Source organism: Microtus ochrogaster, unplaced genomic scaffold (assembly GCF_000317375.1).
Source record: "Microtus ochrogaster isolate Prairie Vole_2 unplaced genomic scaffold, MicOch1.0 UNK9, whole genome shotgun sequence".
Lineage (NCBI taxonomy): Eukaryota > Metazoa > Chordata > Mammalia > Rodentia > Cricetidae > Microtus > Microtus ochrogaster.
Window position 1 is genome coordinate 6447856 of NW_004949107.1, and position 20235 is coordinate 6468090.

A 20235-nucleotide genomic window follows, 5' to 3' on the forward strand; every position below is an offset into this window, starting at 1 on the left:
GTCCTGGAACTAGCTCTGTAGACCAGGCTGGTCTCGAACTCACAGAGATCTGCCTGCCTCTGCCTCCCGAGTGCTGGGATTAAAGGCGTGCGCCAACATTGCCCGGCTCACACAGAATATTCTTTGGACCTGGTGCTTTCCCGAGGACTTAGCACTCATGTAGCTTGTCTGCTCTTCACGTTGACCTGTTCCTGCTGCAGCTGTGAGCCACACTTCAGCCTGAGGAGGCTGAGGCACTGGGAGGTGACTGTGCTTAGCCCTGCAGAGAAGCTAACGACAGAGTCAAGACCTGACAGTTTCTGCTCCTCCTGGCTGTGTAGTTTAGGCCACGCATGGCTAGAATAGAAACTTCCTTTGAGCAGGGGTGTTCTAACAGACCTACCTCTGCCCAACTACCCGGACAGAGGAGGCTTGAGTCAATGGGACAGTGGCTCTCGCTTTAGCTACCTTGAGAAGCTGAGTCGCCAGGAACTAATCTCAAACCTCCGAACACCCCAAATCTCCAGGAAGCAGTCTAAATTGTTGTCACGGCTCCCATCAGGCCTTTGATCTAGGCAAACTCTCTTATCCTTCATGCTCGACCTGGAATTAAAGCCAATTTCCAAGCTATATGGAGAGCTGGTGACCCAGGTCAGAACAGACGTCTGTTTCTCTAGAGCCCCAGAGTCTGGAAACCACAGTTTCTGGTGTGAGCTTGTAGGATAATCCTCTCTGGAGCTTCTAGATAGAGTTCCTCGTTGTGCAGGAATGTGATGTCACTAAAAACAGGACGATATAAGATGCTAGCTGCCTGAGAGCCCAGTGTTTGTGAAGCTTTAGGCTAGAATCTCACCAGTTCAAGATCAATTTAGGCTGCAGAGTAATTCTCTAACTCAAAACACAAAAACAGATTTCTTCAAAAAATGAAGACAAGATTATGTAAGAAAATACGCTGGGTGTGGTGGTGACCCTAGGGCAGGCACGGGCAATTTTACTAATAGGGACTTGCCCAGTAATGTATGGCCTGGGGCGTGTTCTTGCTTCAATGCTTGGCTTAGCATGAATGCTAACAACTCCTGTCAACCTAGATGTTCACTTAATGTTAAAGGTTTGCGGCAAACCCACACATCTCTGCCAGAGCCCTAACCATCACGGGTTGCAGACACATAGGACTAGTGACATCAGTTATCAAAGAGGCTTCAGTGTCCCCCTTACCTCAGGGGCTCATGCTGCCTGAAAAGCGAAAGGAAAACTGTATTCCATCCTCCTAGGTCATCCCCCAGAAGAGCGACAGCTCCGTGAAATTTAAGACAAGACTCAAGGACAGGCAGGTGCCAGTAAAAATACGGTACTCATTTTTGATGGCTGTGCTATGTTTTAAGGCAAGTGTCACACATATACAAAACATCAAGAGATGAACATGTTAGAAAAATAGCAAGGAGACATTTCAAACGGTTACAGCGGAAGCTTTCTCATGACTCAACCCCATCCACTCTTCCGGTAGCCAAAACTCAGCTTCTGGCCTCCAAGAGGAAGATCCCATGTCTGTCACCTTCCTCCAGACCACGACAGCACTCTTTATTGGGGGTCCAGGTTGGGACCCAAGTGTCTAGCCAGTTCACTGTCCAGCTCCAATCCCTACTTAACAAGATTCTTTAGAAACTGGACTATCAGGATGTCAAAGACATAATTTGTATTAGTTCCCCCTTATCTGAACTCAAACCTGCTTGGAGTTAAAAACCACGCAATGCACACACACAAACACTGTACATAAAATATATGTAAATACTAAAAAAAAAATTCACTGAAACTTAAAAAATACCAAATGCTCATTCATAATCAAACATTGGGATTGATTCCCCATTAAAAACAGTGTTGGCAACGAGGTCTGGCCACTCTCTCCTTAGTACACGGTCGCTCCTGGCTCCATAGTAGAGTGAAGCGGCTCCGTTGTTCTAAGAAGCTGGGCCTTCACACTTGGGGCTCTGTTCCTTGTGGATCTTCCCCATCCCCTCACTCAGCATAGTCCCAAGTCTGTGGGGCCCAGCGATACACACACCGGGGAAAGCGAGGGGATGAGCAGGACTCGGGGGCTTAATCTCCTACTCTGGGTGGGGTTGGCAGAACTGTGGTGGGAGGTGGTGGCCAGCCAAGGAAGAGGCCACGCGGATGGTTATCACGACTCTTCGGAACGCAAGTTGACGAGAACACAGTTCTGTTCAGGAGAGCCGCTCAGACCAGGAGGCAGCCTCCATGGAGAAAGCGGTCTCCCAGGTGAAACAGGGCGCTTACAGATGCTGTACTTGACTTCCAAGAAGCAAAAGGTAATTTCCACAGATTTCCTGTCTGCCTTACCAGACCCGAGTGAAGTAGGTAAGAGGCAGGTAACATCAGACCCAGGACTGTAGAAACCAAAGCCAGGGGCCTGGGCACAGAGTTCCCCCCTTGACTAGTGAGTGAGTTTATTGGGGGGGGGGGGTACTTGATTCTGCTGGTCTAGGGGTTTTAGTGAGGACTTCATCAAACTGTAGCAGTAAAGTGACCGACCTATATGGGTCAGGATTGCAGTGACCACATCCCCCCTCCCAGAAAAAAAGAGCTCTTAGGGTCTGTTGCCAAATCAGAATGGAAATAGGAGGTGCTGGCAGAGACCCCCGTCTCAGAAGGAGGGAGTTAAGTGCCTCTAGTCTCGAATGGGAACAATTCTGTTTTGTCCTAATTGGGGTGCTTTCTAGTCTTCCCTGACCTCAGACTTGAAATGGCTTACTCAAGCTGAGACCCGGGCTGTGCTTACCACCACCTGGAGTAAATCCACCACTGGGCAGCACCTCTGGTCCCTCAGAAGCCACCCTCACGGGTGGAGTACAATTCTTTAACCTGAAGGCCGGCTCATGAGATTCCAGCCAGTCTAAGAATCCGGGAACTTCTTCAGTGCCTACTGCTGATGATACGGCGTGATAGGCAATTATAAACCCCTCTGGTTTGCCCAGAAAGCACCAGATGCACAGGTAGCCAATGAAGAAAAAATCTGCCTTGCCCCGACCTTTACCCCTAGGCCTCCAAGAACCTGGAATTCCCTCCAGGCCTGTCAGCTCGAGGGGCTTTCCCAATAAAGTCAAGGTATATCTACAGCTCCACTGAGACATGGATCAAGTCAAACGTCAGAGTGTTCTGGTCCTCAGTGATCAGTTCTGGCCTGGGAGCCCAAGGCCTGTGCTGAGGGATCACCCTCAGACTGGTGATTGGGCCAACGCGTTGCTCGGGAGACGAAAAGTCTGAGGGCTAAGCCCCTGTCTAAATGATGGGCAGGCTATCTGGGCAGGCTGCTGGCAGCTAGCAGGCTGGCCCAAGACCCAGCACCATCACAGCACCGACTCCTTGGATTCGAGTTCTGGAGCAGTGGCCACGGGGCCTGCCGGGTTCTGGTGTGTCACCAGAGGCGAGGTCTCCTCCTCCGACTTGGAGTTGGGAATGGCTTCCACTTTCACTTCTTGCAGCTCCTGTTCACCTTTCTTCGTTGCCTTCTGATTCAAGTGGTTGAGGATTCCGGCTCCCAGGGCATCCCCCTCCACATTCACCACAGTGGTAGTGCGGTCCCTGGTGGAAACATGGAGAAAGGACTGAAGTTATCCTCGGCGTTACCAGTGGAGGGCACTGTCACAAGCTGGTGGCCTGAGGAAGGTGTGCAGGGTGAATGTGTACTGTCTGATGTGCACACGGCACGGCAAGGACTCCAGGGCTTCAGACCCACAGGAGTGGAAAAGCCTTCCCCACGTGGGGCCTCAGAAGGGGTGGCAAAGCCTTCCCTTGGTCCATTTGAGGATGTGTGCATGCAGAAAATGTACACTGTAGCATGCCACACACAGAGAGAAAACATACACTGTAGGGCAACACACACACACACACACACACACACACACACACACACACACACACACTCTTTATGGCCTGGAGGCTGTTCTCTTAGAGACTGTCTACTGAGGTTAGCTAAACTTGTCTCCTTAGTCAGCCATTTACCATGAACTCTGCATCCCTAATTCAGAAGTTGGCAATAACCTTGCCTCCCTGATCAAATGTATCCAACATGCTCAACTTCCTGGGTGCTGTGGCTTCTCCATCCAAGAGCCTAGTACAATGGATCCCAGCCTTCCTGTAAGTTTGTCCTTTCTCTATGTCCTCGGCACCCCCGTCGGGGCAATCCCTGCCCCTGGAGTCCTGCTGGATGCGGCTGTGCTACTGGTGGGCACACCACTAACAGACCTGCTCTAAACTGCTTTCCTTGAGCAGTATTTACTCCTAGGAAAGTAATAGACTTGTAGAAAATACCGGGAAAAGAGGAGTGGAAAATAGCAGACAATCCCTTGCGCATATTCCACAGCTCTGGGCCTTGACCCGAGCAATGCAATCTAGTTCCTTCCAGCCACCTTCCCACACGGTTCTGTTACATGCAATGGGTCCCACTACAGAGAACAATGCATGCATTTGGGAGAAGAGAGCAGACGTGGTTTTGTGTTCAGTATACTAGAACTTCAATCCCGCTTCCGTCGGCAAGAGCATTCCATGGCTGTGGGCAAGCATGTCATAGAAAACAGCACTGGCTTCCCCATAGCCTACTTAGCACAGGTTAGCTCAACATCTACCCCAGTCACTGGAGCTCAGAGAAGGCCATTTTGAAGGCAGGAAAATGGTGATCCTCCCGAAAGGCCCTAGAGGGCTGGAGTCCTGACTGCGAGCAGCCCGTGTGCCCACAGGCCTCTGCTGGGCATCCAGCATGGTGCCAATTCCCTTCCCTGCTGGGCATCTCTGAGATCCGTTCCCCGAGGCACAGGAGGAAGCAGGAAAGACGAGACAGATGATCCCTGCCATTGCTCTGGTCCTGGCCAGCCCAGGGATGGAGCTTCCTCTGGTGAGGCATCCAGAACACAGGAGTCCTTATTGGACGCTTCACCCCATTTCCATGAAGAGCCGTCAGAATTTGGCAAGCGAGCTGTTTTAAGTTGGGAAGGCTACCACTTCCAAGTACCCTCGCAGATGAGTGTCAGGCACCTGAAGTGAGCTCCACCCAGCGTGGCTGTGGCAGTCTGGCAGGACTGTCCTCTTTGTTACATGTTTACCGAATGCTGCTCCACCTGCCCCGTCTTCTGTGCACTGCACATATGCTGACTCATTTACCCTCGCCATGACTGCTGTGGTTACAGGAGCAGACACACAGATGGGCTGGGCTCAGGCCCCAGTGGTTTACCCTGTGATCTGTGCTTTCTGCATCACTACCTCAGCCAGCTTTCCTATAGGACAGTAGATTTATACCTACAAAAGGTATCACAAGGCTCAAGCAATCAATATCTAGAAACTCTTGTGTCTGCACGGAACCCCAGGGACAGCAGCCTGGTCATCTGCTTACCTAACATCTCCTGAGTTCAAGCATAAGGTGTTGGCATGCTCTCCTTGCATAGAAACCATTCTTTGGATGTTTGCCAAGGCCAAGGCCAGCCACTGCTCCAATCAGTTATTCTACTCTGCCATCACCTGCATAGTTCCTTGTACCTACTTAATGCTACAAGCAAGTTCTAATGATTGTGTCTCACGCCATTCATGGATGTCCACGGGCTCTTGACTATTATACTGCTGACCTTATTTTTCTTTCTTTCTTTTTTTCTTTTTTTGATAGGGTTTCTCTGTGTAGCTTTGGAGCCTGCCCGAACTTGCTCTGTAGACCAGGCTGGCTTCGAACTCACAGAGATCCACCTGCCTCTGCCTCCCAAGTGCTGGGATTAAAGGCGTGTGCCACCACCTCCTGGCAGCTGTTGACTTCTTAGAGTTCTAAATCTGGTTTTGCCAACTTAACTATAGACTCTTTCCCCAGCAAGGATGGTTTTAAGTTTCTCTGCACATTCCGGGCCCAGTGGAGCATCAAGTTCCCAGGGGCCTCAAGAGACTTTCTTTACTCCAGGGTCCTTGGTATCAGCTACTTACACAATCCAGTCCACAGCGAGGATCAGAGAGAGGTATTCTGTGGACAGTCCAATGGCCTCCAGGATAATGGCAATGGTGAGGACCCCTCCAGCCGGCACACCCGCTGCTCCGACACTGGAGGCCGTGGCAGTCACTCTAGAGGACGGCAAAGCAAAGTCAGCCATGACCACAGAGCATTGCAGCCAGGACTTACAGAAAACACCCATACGATCTGGGGCAGTGCTTCTCAGCCTTTCTAACGCTGTGACCCTTTAACACAGTTCCTCATGTAGTGGGGACCCCCAGCCATGAAATTATTTTCGTTACTACTTCGACTGTAATTTTGCTACTGTCAGGAATCACAGTGTAAATATCTGATACGTAGGATATTGGATAATTGGCTCCTGTGAGAGGGCTGTGACCCCCAGGTTAGGAACCACTGCTCTAGGGGCTTAGGGGATGAAACAGTCTTCAAGTACACTCGGACCTCTCCTCTTCAGGTTCTGTGTTCACAGATTAAACAGACCACAGATCACACACAGTGAAAACAAACAGTCGCTACTTAATATCTACAGGCCATTTTCTTCTTATTGTCTTAATGATACAGTGTAACAACCACTCACATAGCACTTACATCATATTAAGTATAGAAGTAGTCTAGAAATGATTTAAAGTATAGAGGAAAATGTATACAAACTATAGACAAGACACAAGTTTGGATCTGAAATGTCCCTGCAGGCTCACGTTTTAAGACTTGTTTCTCAGCTGGCTGCTGTACTTTGCAGGCTATGGAGTCTTTGAAGGTGGGGCTTGGCTGGCCAAAGCAGTTTACTAGGGGCGGGTGGGCCTTGAAGTCTATATCTGCCCCAGGTCCTGTCTGTCACTGTGTGAACATAACATCATTCTTCTCTCTCACGATGGACTAAAATAAAATCCCTCTAAGCCATGAGCCCCAATAAGCCTTCCATCTTTTAAGTTATTTCTGACAAATACTTTGTCATAGCAATGCAAAAAGCTAACTTCTCAACCATCCATTATCTGAGGGGAGAAAAAAAGGCCCTTGGTCAGCTGATTTGGACAGTTTGCTTAAATTGGGAAACACCTGGGGCCTTAGTGGGGCACACTTCTGGGTGTGTTTGTGGGGGCATTTCGACACAGGGTTAACTGGGGTGGGAAGACTCATCCTAAGGTTGGGGAGCACCATCCATAGGCTAGAGGCCTGGACTGCATGGAAAAGGAAGGAGAATGGCAACTGAATGCCAGCACACATCTCTCCCTGATCCACTCAGCTGTGAGCAAACAGTCTTACACTCACTAACTCACACGTCCATACCTTTCCCACACTGGCGACGGACTGTGTCCGTTCAAACCGTAAGCCAAAACATAACTTTTTGCCTTAAGTTGCTTTTTGTCGGGTATTCTGTCCCAGCAGTAAGACAACTAAATCCCAAGATACAAGGGATGATGGTGATGAATTCTCGCTGTCTTACCAATGAGACACTGAATAATGGTAAGACTGGCTTTTCAAAGGAAATCACAATAAACAAACCAACCAAACAATAAAACATTTTTTTAAATGTTTTTTTTTAAAAAACTGAAGTTTTAAGTCAGGCCTAGAGATACAGGAAAGAATAACAGGCTCACAGAATGGTGAAGATCTGTCCCGCGTTCAGGTCCACGTTGTTGAGCTGGGCGATGAACACGGCGGCCACACACTGGAAGATGGCTGCTCCGTCCATGTTCACAGTGGCCCCAATGGGGAGAATGAACCTGCTGATCCGCTTGTCTACACCATTGTTTTCTTCAATGCACTTTATCATAGACGGCAGGGTAGCTGAGCTAGAAGTGAACAAAACAATCCAGCATGAAAGTAGTCCTTCCTGGCCAGGTGAAAACCACTTATCTCAGAGCCAGGAGCAGGCCATGGACAGCATCCTAACAAGCTTTTCTTCCCTTGAATTAAGATTTCTTTCAAAGTCTCCAGTGTAGCCAAAGGCTTTGCCAAGACCCACCAGATTCAGACATGACTTCCAGGGTCCACTTATTCCATTATTCACTTAGATTCAGCCAAGAGCCACATCTTGCCTCAGTATAAAATTGTTGGGGACTGCAGACCCTCAGACCCTGAGTTTTCTGTGACCCCCTTGCCTGCCCGGAGTAAATGGTTTGTTTTCCTGTGCTTGCAGCTGCTCTGGGCACAAGACCCTTATGAGTTCCTGATGGCAGAGGAGTGGTTTCTGGTGGGCTTGCATCTGAAAATCCCAAGAGCTGGGTCATGGCCATTAGTCAAGGAGAGCCCTATGTAAGCTTCCCTGGAACACAATAAAGGGGGCATTCTTGTTTCAAGGACGACCTGTGTCTCTGTCTCTGTGTGTGTGTTTCAATCTCCAGCCCCTTGCCTGACTCGCAAACCACCCCATGGTGGACAGGCAGAACAGAACATCAAATGTCCCAAAGAGAGCCACCGGGCTCACCTGACTCCACTCCCATAGGGTTGAGTAGCCAAGGACGTTCCTGAGCTCACTCACCTGGAACAGGTGGCGAAAGCTGTAGCAAACGGCGTGAGGAGGCCCAGGAGGAATCTGTAAGGGTTTTTTCGTGTAAAAGCAAAATAGACAAGAGGCAGAACAATTCCTCCATGAATAACATGGCCCAGGATAGATGCGAAGATATATTTCCCAAGGCTGGTCACAAGCATGACGATGTCCTTCATTTCCACAATCTTGCTTCCAATCAGGAACGTGATGCCTATCGGGACGTACCTAGGTCACAAGCACAGACACTCATCAGGGAGGTGCTGAGGAGGGGCTGGGAGATGCTGGATCTTTGGCGAGGTGCTGAGGAGGGGCTGGGAGATGCTGGATCTTTGGCGAGGTGCTGAGGAGGGGATGGGAAATATTGGGCTTTGAGGGAGTTGCTGATGAGGGGCTGGGAGATGCTGGGCCTTTGGCAAAGTGCTGAGGAGGGGCTGGGAGATGCTGGGTCTCCCAAAACAGAAACTTTCAACTGGTTATTTTCATCACTGCATAGTTATTCTAAAAACAGGAAAAGATGGAACTGACCTTTTTTTTTTTTTAAAAAAAAATAGATTGCGTGACTGATTGAAATGAAGGTCTCGCAACTGAGTGCATCTGTACATGTAGACCACTTTTCTTTGATCTATGCACACTTACTTTCTTTGAGTTTTTCTTCTCTCCTCTCCTTCTTCCCCTTTCCTTCCTTTTAGACAAGGTCTCACTACATAATCCAGATTTGCCTGGAGCATGAAATCCCCCTGCCTCAACTTCCTGGGTGCTGAGTTTACAGGCATGTAAACTGGCTCTACATATGTTCCTGACCGATGGATGGCTACCAACTACCTGGCAACTAAAGGCCCTGAGACTACAAACTTGACTTTCAGCTTCGCTCAGACCTGTTCTGAGAACTCAGAAAGACGTGAATTCTACAAAACTGCTGTGATACAACGGAACATAGCCCGGGGCTTCTGGGACGGTCTACATTCTTTTTGGTTTAGCCGACATGATTCTGTGGGAAAAAGTCATTAACAATGAGGTTCTGGGAACACTGCCAGAACAAGGATCTTTTTTTTTTGTTTTTAAGTGAGAAAAGGAATAAATTATGGAAACTACAAAGAACAAAAATCAGTTCTGTAAATTTAGCATCAATTCAGTAATAGTCCTACAATCGTTTTAATTTATACATTTTAATTTTTACTTAATAATGCCTCCTAGTTCAGGTTTCCAGGGGCACAAAGGGTGAGTAGCGTGAGCCTCTCCTGTCAGCCCCTGAGCGCCCAGTGGAGATGGCCAGTGTGACTGGCTTCTTGAGTTTTCTTTCTAGACACATTTTATGTGGTGTTAGGAATTTTAAGTCTCATCTTCAATAACAGTTCATCCTCCAGAGGACAGGCACACTGCTTTTTGGCGGCCGCCTCCAGCCAGCCTCCCCTTAGACAAGCACTCCACATTATGCTACCAAGATATTTTCATACCAGTATTTAGAAAGCTACCTTTGCATGCGATGAAATACACACAAAATTTAGCATTTAGATGACCCACTGTGTAGAGTTGATCGTCACTAAGGACATTGGAATTGTGGGGCAGCCATCACCACCCAGACCAAGGGTGTTTCCATCGTTCCTGAGTGAAGCTCTGTTCTCGTTGGATTATGGCTCCCAGGCCCTCCACCCCAGTTGGCCTCTGGTACACAAAAGCAGAACACACATTTTTGTCCTTCTGTGATGACCTGTTTCATTAGCCTAATGCCTTAAAGGTGCCTCCATGTTGTAGTGTACACCAGAGGATCATTTTTACACCACTCCATGTTATAGATATAACATCTTGTTTATCCACCTGCTTGCTACTGATAGACATTTGCATTGCTCCTAACCTTCACCATGCTTTCTTTCTTCAAAGGAAGGGGTTTGAGGCAGGGTCACGCGTAGTCAAGGCTGTCCTTGAACTCCTGATCCTCTTACCTCCACAAGTCACTGGCTGGGATTACAAGTGTGCATAGCTCATGGCCTTGTTTTTTAGTATTTTCTCAAAATGGAAGTGCCGTGGTTTCTTCCTAGGTTCTCATCTTTGGAAACATACCTGCCGGTGCTCATATGCCTGTGTTCTCTAGTCAAGATATCAAGTGGGGACCCTGCTGACTTGAAGGTGTGCACATTTTCAATGGGCAGTGGTGCTGCATTGTTCTCTGAAGTGTGTGCCAATCCTCATTCCCACCAACAGTCTAGAGGGGAACCATCCACCCTACTCCTGCCCCCGTGGCAACCCAGGGGGGATTTCTTTTCTCTTAGGGTACTTTTGGAGTTGTCAGGAAGACACGGTCATGACTTTGAAGGCCAGTCAAGATGGCAAAAGTACCAGGGTTAAGAACCTTAATCTCATCCTCATCAATTCCTGGCAAAGCCAACTTGCTATTACTTGATTTTCAACTGGGCGGGCACCCATGGGATATGACTGCCCATGCCAGCTTTCCCTTCTGTGCCCTGCCTGCTTGCAGACCTGTCCGTTCTCTAACAGTTCAGACACTCTGTTTTCAGGAGTAAGGGCACTTACGTGGGTGTGCTAACGTAGGTCTGCCAGTACTTGGGAGATTCAGACATGGGGATCGGGAGCTCTAGATCAGCCTTGGCTGCACAGCAAGTTCAAGGCCAACCTGGGCTACATGAGACCCTACTTCAGAAAACCGAACCGAATTAAACCAAACCACAGTTCTCTCCTCAGAACGATGGCAACCAAGGGAAGAGGCACGCTTGCCGTGAGAGTTATACTGTGTCATTTTTACACTGAGCAAGAGAAACACCACTTGATGGGGTCCAGATTAGGCCTGTCAGTTTCAAATTTCTCCTAAATCCAGTCCAGTTGGAACCTAAGTCATCAGAGAGAATAGCGCTGGGATTGTTAGCGGTCGACAATAAAAGAAACACTTCGTGCATGAAAGCATAAACTAGTTTTTAACAACTAATGGATGGAGGTTAAAATTCCGAGGTCTGCTCAGCGGATGTGCTAGCGAATTTTTAAGGTCAACTTGCCACAGGCTAGCTAAGTCACTTGGGAGGAGGGAACAGCAATGGAGAAAATGCCCCCACCTGATTGGCCTGTGGCGTAGGGTATTTTCTCGATTGATGGTTGATGGGGGAGGGCCCAGATGACCTTAGGCAGAGCCACCCCAGGACGGTGGTCCTGGGTGCTGTAAGAAAGCAGGCTGAGCAAGCTGTGAGGACAAGCCAGTAAGCAGCACCCCTCCATGACCTCTACATTAGCTCCTGCCCCCAGGTTCCTGCCCCGACTTCCTCCCATGATGGACTGGGATGGGGAACTGTAAGCTAAAATAAACCCCTTTCTCTCCATGCTGTTGATGTCATGGTGTTTAAGACAGGTGAAGTGCCGGAAAAGCTTTGAAGACCTGAGGTCTGGGACTGGCTGGTTTCAGGGAAGCTGTTTTGAAGGAGATGGTCAAATCATTATCTTTCAGCAGGAATCAAGCTAATGATCTCTATCGAGCGATCATCCTTCCATTAAGATGACACAGAGGAGCACTTATAAATTAGAAGCTTTCACAAATGGCCGCTTCAAGTTTTACCCAAGCAGGGTGAGAAGCGTTTGTCCTCTTTGTTGTAAAAGGTCACACTGGCAAGCCTCCTCAAATCTTAACGTTTATCATTGGAAGATACAAGAACCTTCTTTTATTCAGCAGACCACAAGCTGGACATGGCAAACATACGGGCCAACATGGGAACCCAAACATGGACGGTGGTGATCGGAGTCAAGGAGTCAGTGTGGACACCACACGGTAACAATGGGCACACCAGATCTCTAGGAGATCCAGACAAGAGGAGAGATGATTGCACCATGATTTAAATCGTCGTCATCATGGTCAATGCATGTGTGTGTGTGTGTGTGTGTGTGTGTGTATGGGATGTCTGGGTACATATGGAGGTTGGACAACAACTTTTAGGCATTTGTTTTCTCCTCCCACTGTGGGTTCCAAAGATCAAACTCAGGTTTTCAGGCTTACTCTTAGCCACTGAGCCATCTCACATGGGTCCCATCATCACACCTTGTACCATGGCTGGTTTGTATTTCATTAACTGCACACCGGGCATGAGGCCAGGAGTCCCACAAGGTAACCTAGAGTATCAAATCTTTCCTAGATGCGAGGGGGACAGAGGAAGAGAGATGGCAGAGTGACACTCACCACATAATCCAGGACACCAGCACCATCGTTGCCTCATTGAAGGAATTGAAGAAGCGGATGAGCTCTTCTCCCTCGGGGCCTAGCTTCTTGAGAGCCACGCCTAACACCAGGGCAAAAAGGACCAGTCCTAAAATGTTCATCCCTTCAATGTCGGTGACAATGGGGACCTGCAGATCAGAAGAGATAGATTTATATTCAACAACAGATGGGTCACTTTGGAGCGGGTCTGCTCGGGCTCTGGGACACGGTGTGTCGAACAATCAAACACTTATATTTCCTTTTAACCTTTAGCGAGTCAAAATCAAGGGAGCAGAAAACAATGGGACATACAGTCTAGGATACACAAAACCAACAAATAAAAATTTTACCTACGGGCCTGGAGAGATGGCTCAGTGGTTAAGAGCCCTGACTGCTCTTCCAGAGGACCCAGGTTCAATTCCCAGCACCCACATGGCAGCTCACAACTGTCTGTAACTCCAGGTTCTGACACCCTCACACAGACATACACAAAGACCTTGAACTTTCCAAAGAGACCAAGCTGATGTAAATTCAAGAAAGACACCATTTTGTTTTAACTTTACCAAGTGTCATTTTCCACTTTAGAAAGGTGTGTTGACAAGATAAAGTATCAAAATCCAAATCCCTGGCACAACATGTCTACCTGCAGGAGCAGCTGTGGCATTCTGGGTTACCGTACACATGACAGATGGGAAAGTATTGGCTTAGCACCTATTTTCAAAAGATGCAAAAAAAGTACTAACACTATGAGGCGAGATTCTGCCTTACTGCTTTTGTTTATTTTTGACTTTTGTTATTCTGAGACGGGCCCTTCGACTATGTAGTCCAGGCTGACTTGAAACACCCGTCTCAGTCTCCTTAGTGCTGAGATTTTAGGACCTACAGCAGAGAAACTTTATTGTATTTATAGCGATGGGGTTTTGCCATGCTGCACTGGCTGGTCTTCACCCTGGGCTCCGGATCCTCTTGCCTTATTTCCACATGCCACCAAGCTTTTTTTTTTTTTTTTTTTTTTGATAATTAATTTTATGTCTGAGACAGAATCTTTCTGTATAGCCTAGGCTATCCTGGAACTCACAGTGATTCTCTTGCCTCAGCCTCATAAGTGCTGGGGACAGTGCTCTATCAGTACCAGGCCCCACTGCTTTTTAAATCCAAATTTATTAATTCCAAGTAGATGGAAATACACAAAAACTTTGCTATATCTTCTAAATTGTCCATTTACATGGTAAAATATGTATTGGGTTATTATGCTATTTTTTTTTAAAGATTTATTTATTTATACAGTATCCTGCCTGTAGGCCAGAAGAGGGCACCAGATCTTATTACAGATGGTTGTGAGCCACCACGTGGTTGCTTGGAATTGAACTTGGATCCTCTGGAAGAGCAGTCAGTGCGCTTAACCGCTGAGCCATCTCTCCAGCCCTATTGTGTTATTTTTATTTCTCCCTTACATCTTGTTAGTGTTTTTCCAAGCTCTGTGTGTACACTGTCACTTTCCATTGCATTAGGAAAGAAGGAGTGTTCGGAAGAGCTTACAGACCTCTGGAAGATTCCTGTGCGCCAGACTCTGGCATTGGGCCGTGGTGGTAAGGAGCAAACCTAACCTGGAGGCTTTAAATATCCCATTCAGAAACCCCAATTTCCAGCCCCAGGAAGTAAAAGACGTATGGTGGACATCCTTCATTAAGGAAGCTGATTTGCTTTCCACACCCCTTTGCGATCTTCTGGAGATTCTTACCTTCTCGTAGGTCACGTTCCCCGAGGTGGTGTTATGGGTCACCATTTTGTAACTGGTTGCAGACTGATAGAGAGGAAGAGAACCCATTGTCAGTGAACGAGTCTAGAGGAACCGAGACACTGAGGGCCTAGAGAGGTCTTATTCTACTGCTATCCTGTGAATGTGCTGGTCAGGCTGCACTTGGCTGGCCTGACACTGACCTCTGAAACCTGCACAAAAGTCCCATTAACACCAAGGCAGCCCGCCCTAAGAAGTTTTTGGGTGAGTTAGCGACCCAAGGAAATAGAATTCCCACCTGTTCCTTGGGCAAAAGGTTAAAGAAGAGGTGCACAGTTTCCTGCTGATAGTTTGGTGCTCTAACAGCTCATGCTCAGATTATTTGAGGTTTGGCACACATTCCAGAAAGCTAAAGTCCATCACGTTTTTTCATTCATTCATTTCATTTATCCACTGTGTTCCAGAATGGCTCAAGCGTGGCTGCTCTTTGGCATCTGTTTCTAACCTGGTGTGAGCTGTCACCTCCAGAGGAAGGGACATGAGGCAAGACAGAGTCTGCTGGCCAAGTCTCCCAGGCCCTGGCCTACTGTTGGCTGAGCAGACACACCTCTGCAGGGTGTGCACCACATCTCTGTCCCCACTACTGCGTGGGCTCTGCAGGAGCGCAGGTCTCATCACAGCTACTGAGGTCGTGTGGCTCCAGAGCGGTCAGATGTCCAGACAGCACAGACCCAAGCGCCTGCTTGTGCCCATTCTCTCAGCTTTATCAAAGTTTCGGAGAGGCAGATGTATGTAGCTGTCTCGTGATGGGGGGGGGCAGGGAAACCAACCCCACCCCATCCTTTTTGTGACAAGCACCAAAAGCTCTATGTAGCTACTGTTCTCTCTACCTCACATTATATATATAGTTCACCCCGTGCTCACATGCAGATTAAAAACGCAAAATAGGTAGTTTTCCTCTGTGTAAAAAAATATACAAAACAAAAACGAAGAAATAAAAAGAGCATTTTTTTTCTCATAAAAAGCAATCAGATCAAAATGCCTGGGCCTATCTACTCATTTTCTGTGTGAACAACGGCTCGAGGTCCTTCTTTTCCACACTGCTTAAAAAAGGGGGAAATCTACAAACAACCTGTACATCCTACAGGGCACAGGCAGAAAAGTGTGCTATATTCTTACAGCCACCAACTTCTCAGCGAGAGGGAAAAGGTTCGTCCTAGGCTGCCATAGAAAGGGTGTGTCATAAAGCTTATCTGTGCATGTATACGTGGGAGCCATATATGTGCATAATTATGTTTAAAATCTGCATTCACAGGGATTAGAGAAAAGGTAGAACACTGGCTGCTCTTCCAGAGGACCCGGATTCAATTCCCAGCACCCACACGGGTGCTCACAACTGTCCATAACTCCAAGGGCCTTCTGAGGGCACCAGGCATGCATGTGGTGCACGGATATACATGCAGAAGAACATTCAAACACAGAATTAACAACTAACTAACTAACTAACTAACTAACTAACTAACTAACTAACTAACAACTAACTAACAATAATTAACTAACTAACTAACTAACCTGAAGAATATACACCTAAATGTCAGTGAAAAGTTATTCTAGGTAGTGACTGTGGGAAGCTTTCCTCCTACTTCTTCTTTTTTTCTGGAACATGTTCAGCAGAACAAAAATACTATTTCTAAAAATTCTACAATGTTTAGGACATTCTCCAAACAATGGTTTGGGGGCATTTTCTAAAGACTGTAGGGGGTTTTGAAGCCCCCTTTCTACATTTTAGAGTTTTGTCACTTCTTAATCTTGTTCCAAGTATCCTTCTATAGAAACCAACCCTAATGTTTCCTTATAACAAGATCCCTTTCGATGGTTCTGGAATGTCTGTGAAGAGGTTCCTCTGGCCTCCCCCACTCATCCTCATGGCACTCCTGTCTCTTTTTTTTTCTCGCTATAAATGAGACTCCTCTCCAGATTTCACAGGGAAGCCCCCTCCCTTCATGACCACACCGTTTGACTCTATTATAGATTGTCCATTGTGTGTGTGTGTGTGTGTGTGTGTGTGTGTGTGTGTGTGTGATGCTCTCCTTCCCTCGTTGAGGCCTGATCATGATTTCAGGGCCATTTCTCCAAATAAGACTCATTCCTGAAGGGTTTGGGGATGGTCTACAGTAGGATCCATCCTTACTCGACATTATCGCATTCTGGGCATTAATACATACAGTTCTTCAAACAAAGTTTCATGTACTTGACAAAGTAGCAAACCTTACCGTAGAGAATGCTGCAACCACAAGATTGGAAGGAAACAGGTTTCTGTTGAAAAAGAAAGTATTTCGTCAGGATTGTATATTTGTCCTTTTTTTTGTTGTTGTTGTTGCTTTTCTTTCTTTCTTTTTTTTTTTTTGGTTGTTTCTGTTTTGTTTAGTACTAAGGTTTGATAACTTGGGGCTCTACATACAACAGGCAAGTGTCCTAACATTGAACTATACCCCCAGCTCATTCTTTAAAAATTTATAGCATTTCATGTAGCCAAGACAGCCTTGAACTGGCTGGGTAGCAGAGATGATGCTGAACGTCTGAGCACCACAGGCTTGGGGGGTTTTGTCATTGTTTTAAGATTTACACTTATGCCATGGTGGTGGTGGCTCACGCCTTTAATCCCAGCACTGGGGAGGCAGAAGCAGGCAGATCTCTGTGAGTCAGAGGCCAGCCTGGTCTACAGAGTGAGTTCCAGAACAATCAGGGCTACACAGAGAAACCCTGTCTCAAAAAACAAAAGCAAGATTTATTTTTATTGTTTGTGCATGTTTGTGCATCTTCTCGGCCATGCACACGTCTGTGCAGGCACCCCCAGAGGTCAAACAAGGGTGCTGGATCCTGCAAAGTAACTACAGCGGAGTCACCTGATGGGGCCTGGGAACTGAACACGAGTCCTTTGCAAGGGTAGTCAACCCACCTAAAAGCTGCGCCATCTCTCCGGTCCCAGGGATTTTATTTGTTTAATTGTGGAACAAAGTTTACTGTGTAGTCCAGGCCAACTTTAAACCCTCCACCTTCCTTCTTCGGCTTTCCAAGAGTTGGAATTATAGGTGTCTATCACTACACCTGCCGAACCAATGGATTTTGTGTTGTTACAGTAACTGAGATCCATTTATGGAACTGAGGGACTTTGGAAGGGAGGGTACTAGGGTTCTGAAATTTGTCCTGGCAAGAACAACAAAATCCTTTATGATTAACTTTCCCCAAACCCCTTGACTCCCCAGGGTTCAGCACGATAATAGCCTTATTTATAACCACCGAGCCTTGACTAACTCCCACCAGCAATGCAGGAGTGTTCCCTTTACTCCACATCCTCTCCAGCATAAGTTGTCATCAGTGTTTTTGATCTTGGCTGTTCTTACAGGTGTAAGATGGAATCACAGAGTTGTTTTGATTTGCATTTCTCTGATGACTAAGGATGTTGAGCGTTTCTTTAAGTGTCTTTCAGCCATTTTAGATTCCTCTGTTGAGAGTTCTCTGTCTAGATCTGTACTCCATTTTTAATTGGATTATTTGTTCTTTTGATGTCCAATTTCTTGAGTTCTTTGTATATTTTGGAGATCAGACCTCTGTCTGATGTGGGGTTGGTGAAGATCTTTTCCCATTCTGTAGGCTGCCGTTTTGTCTTGATGACCATGTCCTTTGCTTCACAAAAGCTTTTCAGTTTCAGGCGATCCCATTTATCAATTGTTTCCCTCAGCGTCTGTACTATTGGGGTTTTATTTAGGAAGTGGTCTCCTGTGCTAATGTGTTCAAGTGTACTTCCCACTTTCTCTTCTTTAAGGTTCAGTGTGGCTGGATTTATGCCGAGGTCTTTGATCCATTTGGACTTGAGTTTTGTGCATGGTGATAGATATGGGTCTATTTTCATTCTTCTACATGTTGATATCCAGTTAGGCCAGCACCATTTGTTAAATATGTTTTCTTTTTTCCATTTTATAATTTTTGCTTCTTTTTCAAAAATCAGGTGTTCGTAGGTGTGTGGATTAATATCCGGGTCTTTGATTTAGTTCCATTGGTCCTCTTGTCTGCTTTTATGCCAATACCACACTGCTTTCAGTACTGTAGCTCTGTAGTAGAGTTTGAAGTCAGGGTTTGTGATGCCTACAGAAGTTCTTTTATTGTCCAGGATTGTCTTGGCTATCCTGGGTTTTTTGCTTTTCCATATGAAGTTGAGTACTGTTCTTTTCGAGGTCTGTGAAGAATTTTGCTGGGCATTGCACTGAATCTGTAGATTGCTTTTGGTAAGATGGTTAGCAGTGATTCTAATCAGAAAGAAGGGTCCAACCTCTGATTTATTGAATTTACGTGTTTTTTAAAAGACTCGTTTACTTATTTGTGTCTGTGTATATGTTCACTTGGCATGTGTGTACGAACGCACACTATGGTCACACATGCTGACGCCAGAGGCTGAAGTCAGGTGTTCTCCTCAATCATTTGTGTAGGGTTAAGCCCAGCCTTAGGGGGCATGTCCGCCTCAGGCGAATGTTTACCTATAAATCTGCCAGGCTTGCGTGCAGACTGCCCTTTTGTTTCCTGTTCTCCGCGGGAACCGTGGTACTGTAAGTCTAATTTCACCATTAAAGCTGTGTATATTTGTTTACAATCTGTTTGCATTCATTTATGCTGCTACATTTTGGCATCCAACATTGGGCACTTGCCCCTGCCCCAGCACGGGGGGGCGGGGGGGGGGGCGAGCTCGATCTTTACCAGCCTTTGCGAGCAAGATTAGCTACCGGAGCTCAGGAAGTGCGTTTGGAATCAAGCGCCTAGCCTGCTAGCTAACACAGCACACTCCCAGGTGCCGCTTTTGCTTTTTAGTTTGTGACTCGGGCTCCAGTGCCAAGTCTGAGATACACTCGGCCACACACACGCCCATTCTGCCCCGCCTGCTCGCGGGAGCAATTAACCCCTCCCTGCCTGCCTTGGTGTTTGGAGCAGAACCCTGGAAGCTCAAGTACCTGTGGTTTTACAACAAAAGCAGCCACAGCGGCAGATTTGGTCTGATTCAAAGTGACCCCTTCCGCGACCACTCTAACTCCTCAGGCAAAACAATAACATTTGGTTTTGAGTTATTTCAGACCCGCTCTCCACGTGGACTCAAGTGGACTCTTTTGCCACCATTGGCAGGAACCGGTCATTGCAGGTAAAAAAAATTTTTCTTTTATAAATAAAATGTTTGATAACGTTACAATTCGGGACTTTAACAGCCTTTTTGAGTGTACCATGTGGGAGATTTTACAAGAGGTGTCTAGCACCCCACATCTATGGATCTTTCTGGGATTCGTAGTTTTCCTTGGTACTATGTGGTTTGATAAAAGGAATATGATAAAGTCTTTAATAGACGAATCCAGAATTCTTAAGGCAGAGGTTGAATGTTTAAAAACTATTGAGAATGACAACAATCTTCTCAAGAATCAGTTTGAAGTTCTCCAGGAAGAGAACAGATCTTTGTTTAACATGACTCGGTTAACTGAGCAAAATTTAGAAAAGGTACAGGCTGATGTTAAGGAGAAATTCATTACTATGGAAGAAGGAACAGCTGATTTGGATCGTAAGCTTTAGCAGTCCCTTTCTGTAGGAACCGAAACATTAACTGAGAGAATCAAAACTGCTGAATGTGACAATCAAATTTTGTCTAAAGCTTATGACAGATTGGTGGAAAGATTGCCAATATAAGAAGGCACGGTTTATGCCATAAAAATTATGTCCAAAGATGAGAAGTTATCTCTAATGGACAAACTTCATACTTTAGATTCCTCAATGAAGGCTTTGGAACATAATTCTGGACAGGAGAT

General features: G+C 46.7%; 1 protein-coding gene across 1 annotated transcript in view; it reads right to left on the reverse strand.

Annotated features, from left to right (window-relative positions):
* Positions 1–1310: 1310 nt before the first annotated feature.
* Slc1a4 (solute carrier family 1 member 4) overlaps positions 1311–20235 on the reverse strand; it is a 37777-nt gene continuing 18852 nt past the window's right edge. Inside the window, exons 2-8 of the mRNA XM_005366453.3 lie at positions 16669–16711; positions 14399–14461; positions 12640–12806; positions 8460–8693; positions 7576–7770; positions 5953–6087; positions 1311–3576 (exon numbers count right to left, since the gene is read on the reverse strand). Of these exons, the coding sequence (XP_005366510.1) occupies positions 3342–3576; positions 5953–6087; positions 7576–7770; positions 8460–8693; positions 12640–12806; positions 14399–14461; positions 16669–16711 (1072 nt within the window). The 3' untranslated portion in view covers positions 1311–3341. The remainder of the gene's footprint in view (positions 3577–5952; positions 6088–7575; positions 7771–8459; positions 8694–12639; positions 12807–14398; positions 14462–16668; positions 16712–20235) is intronic.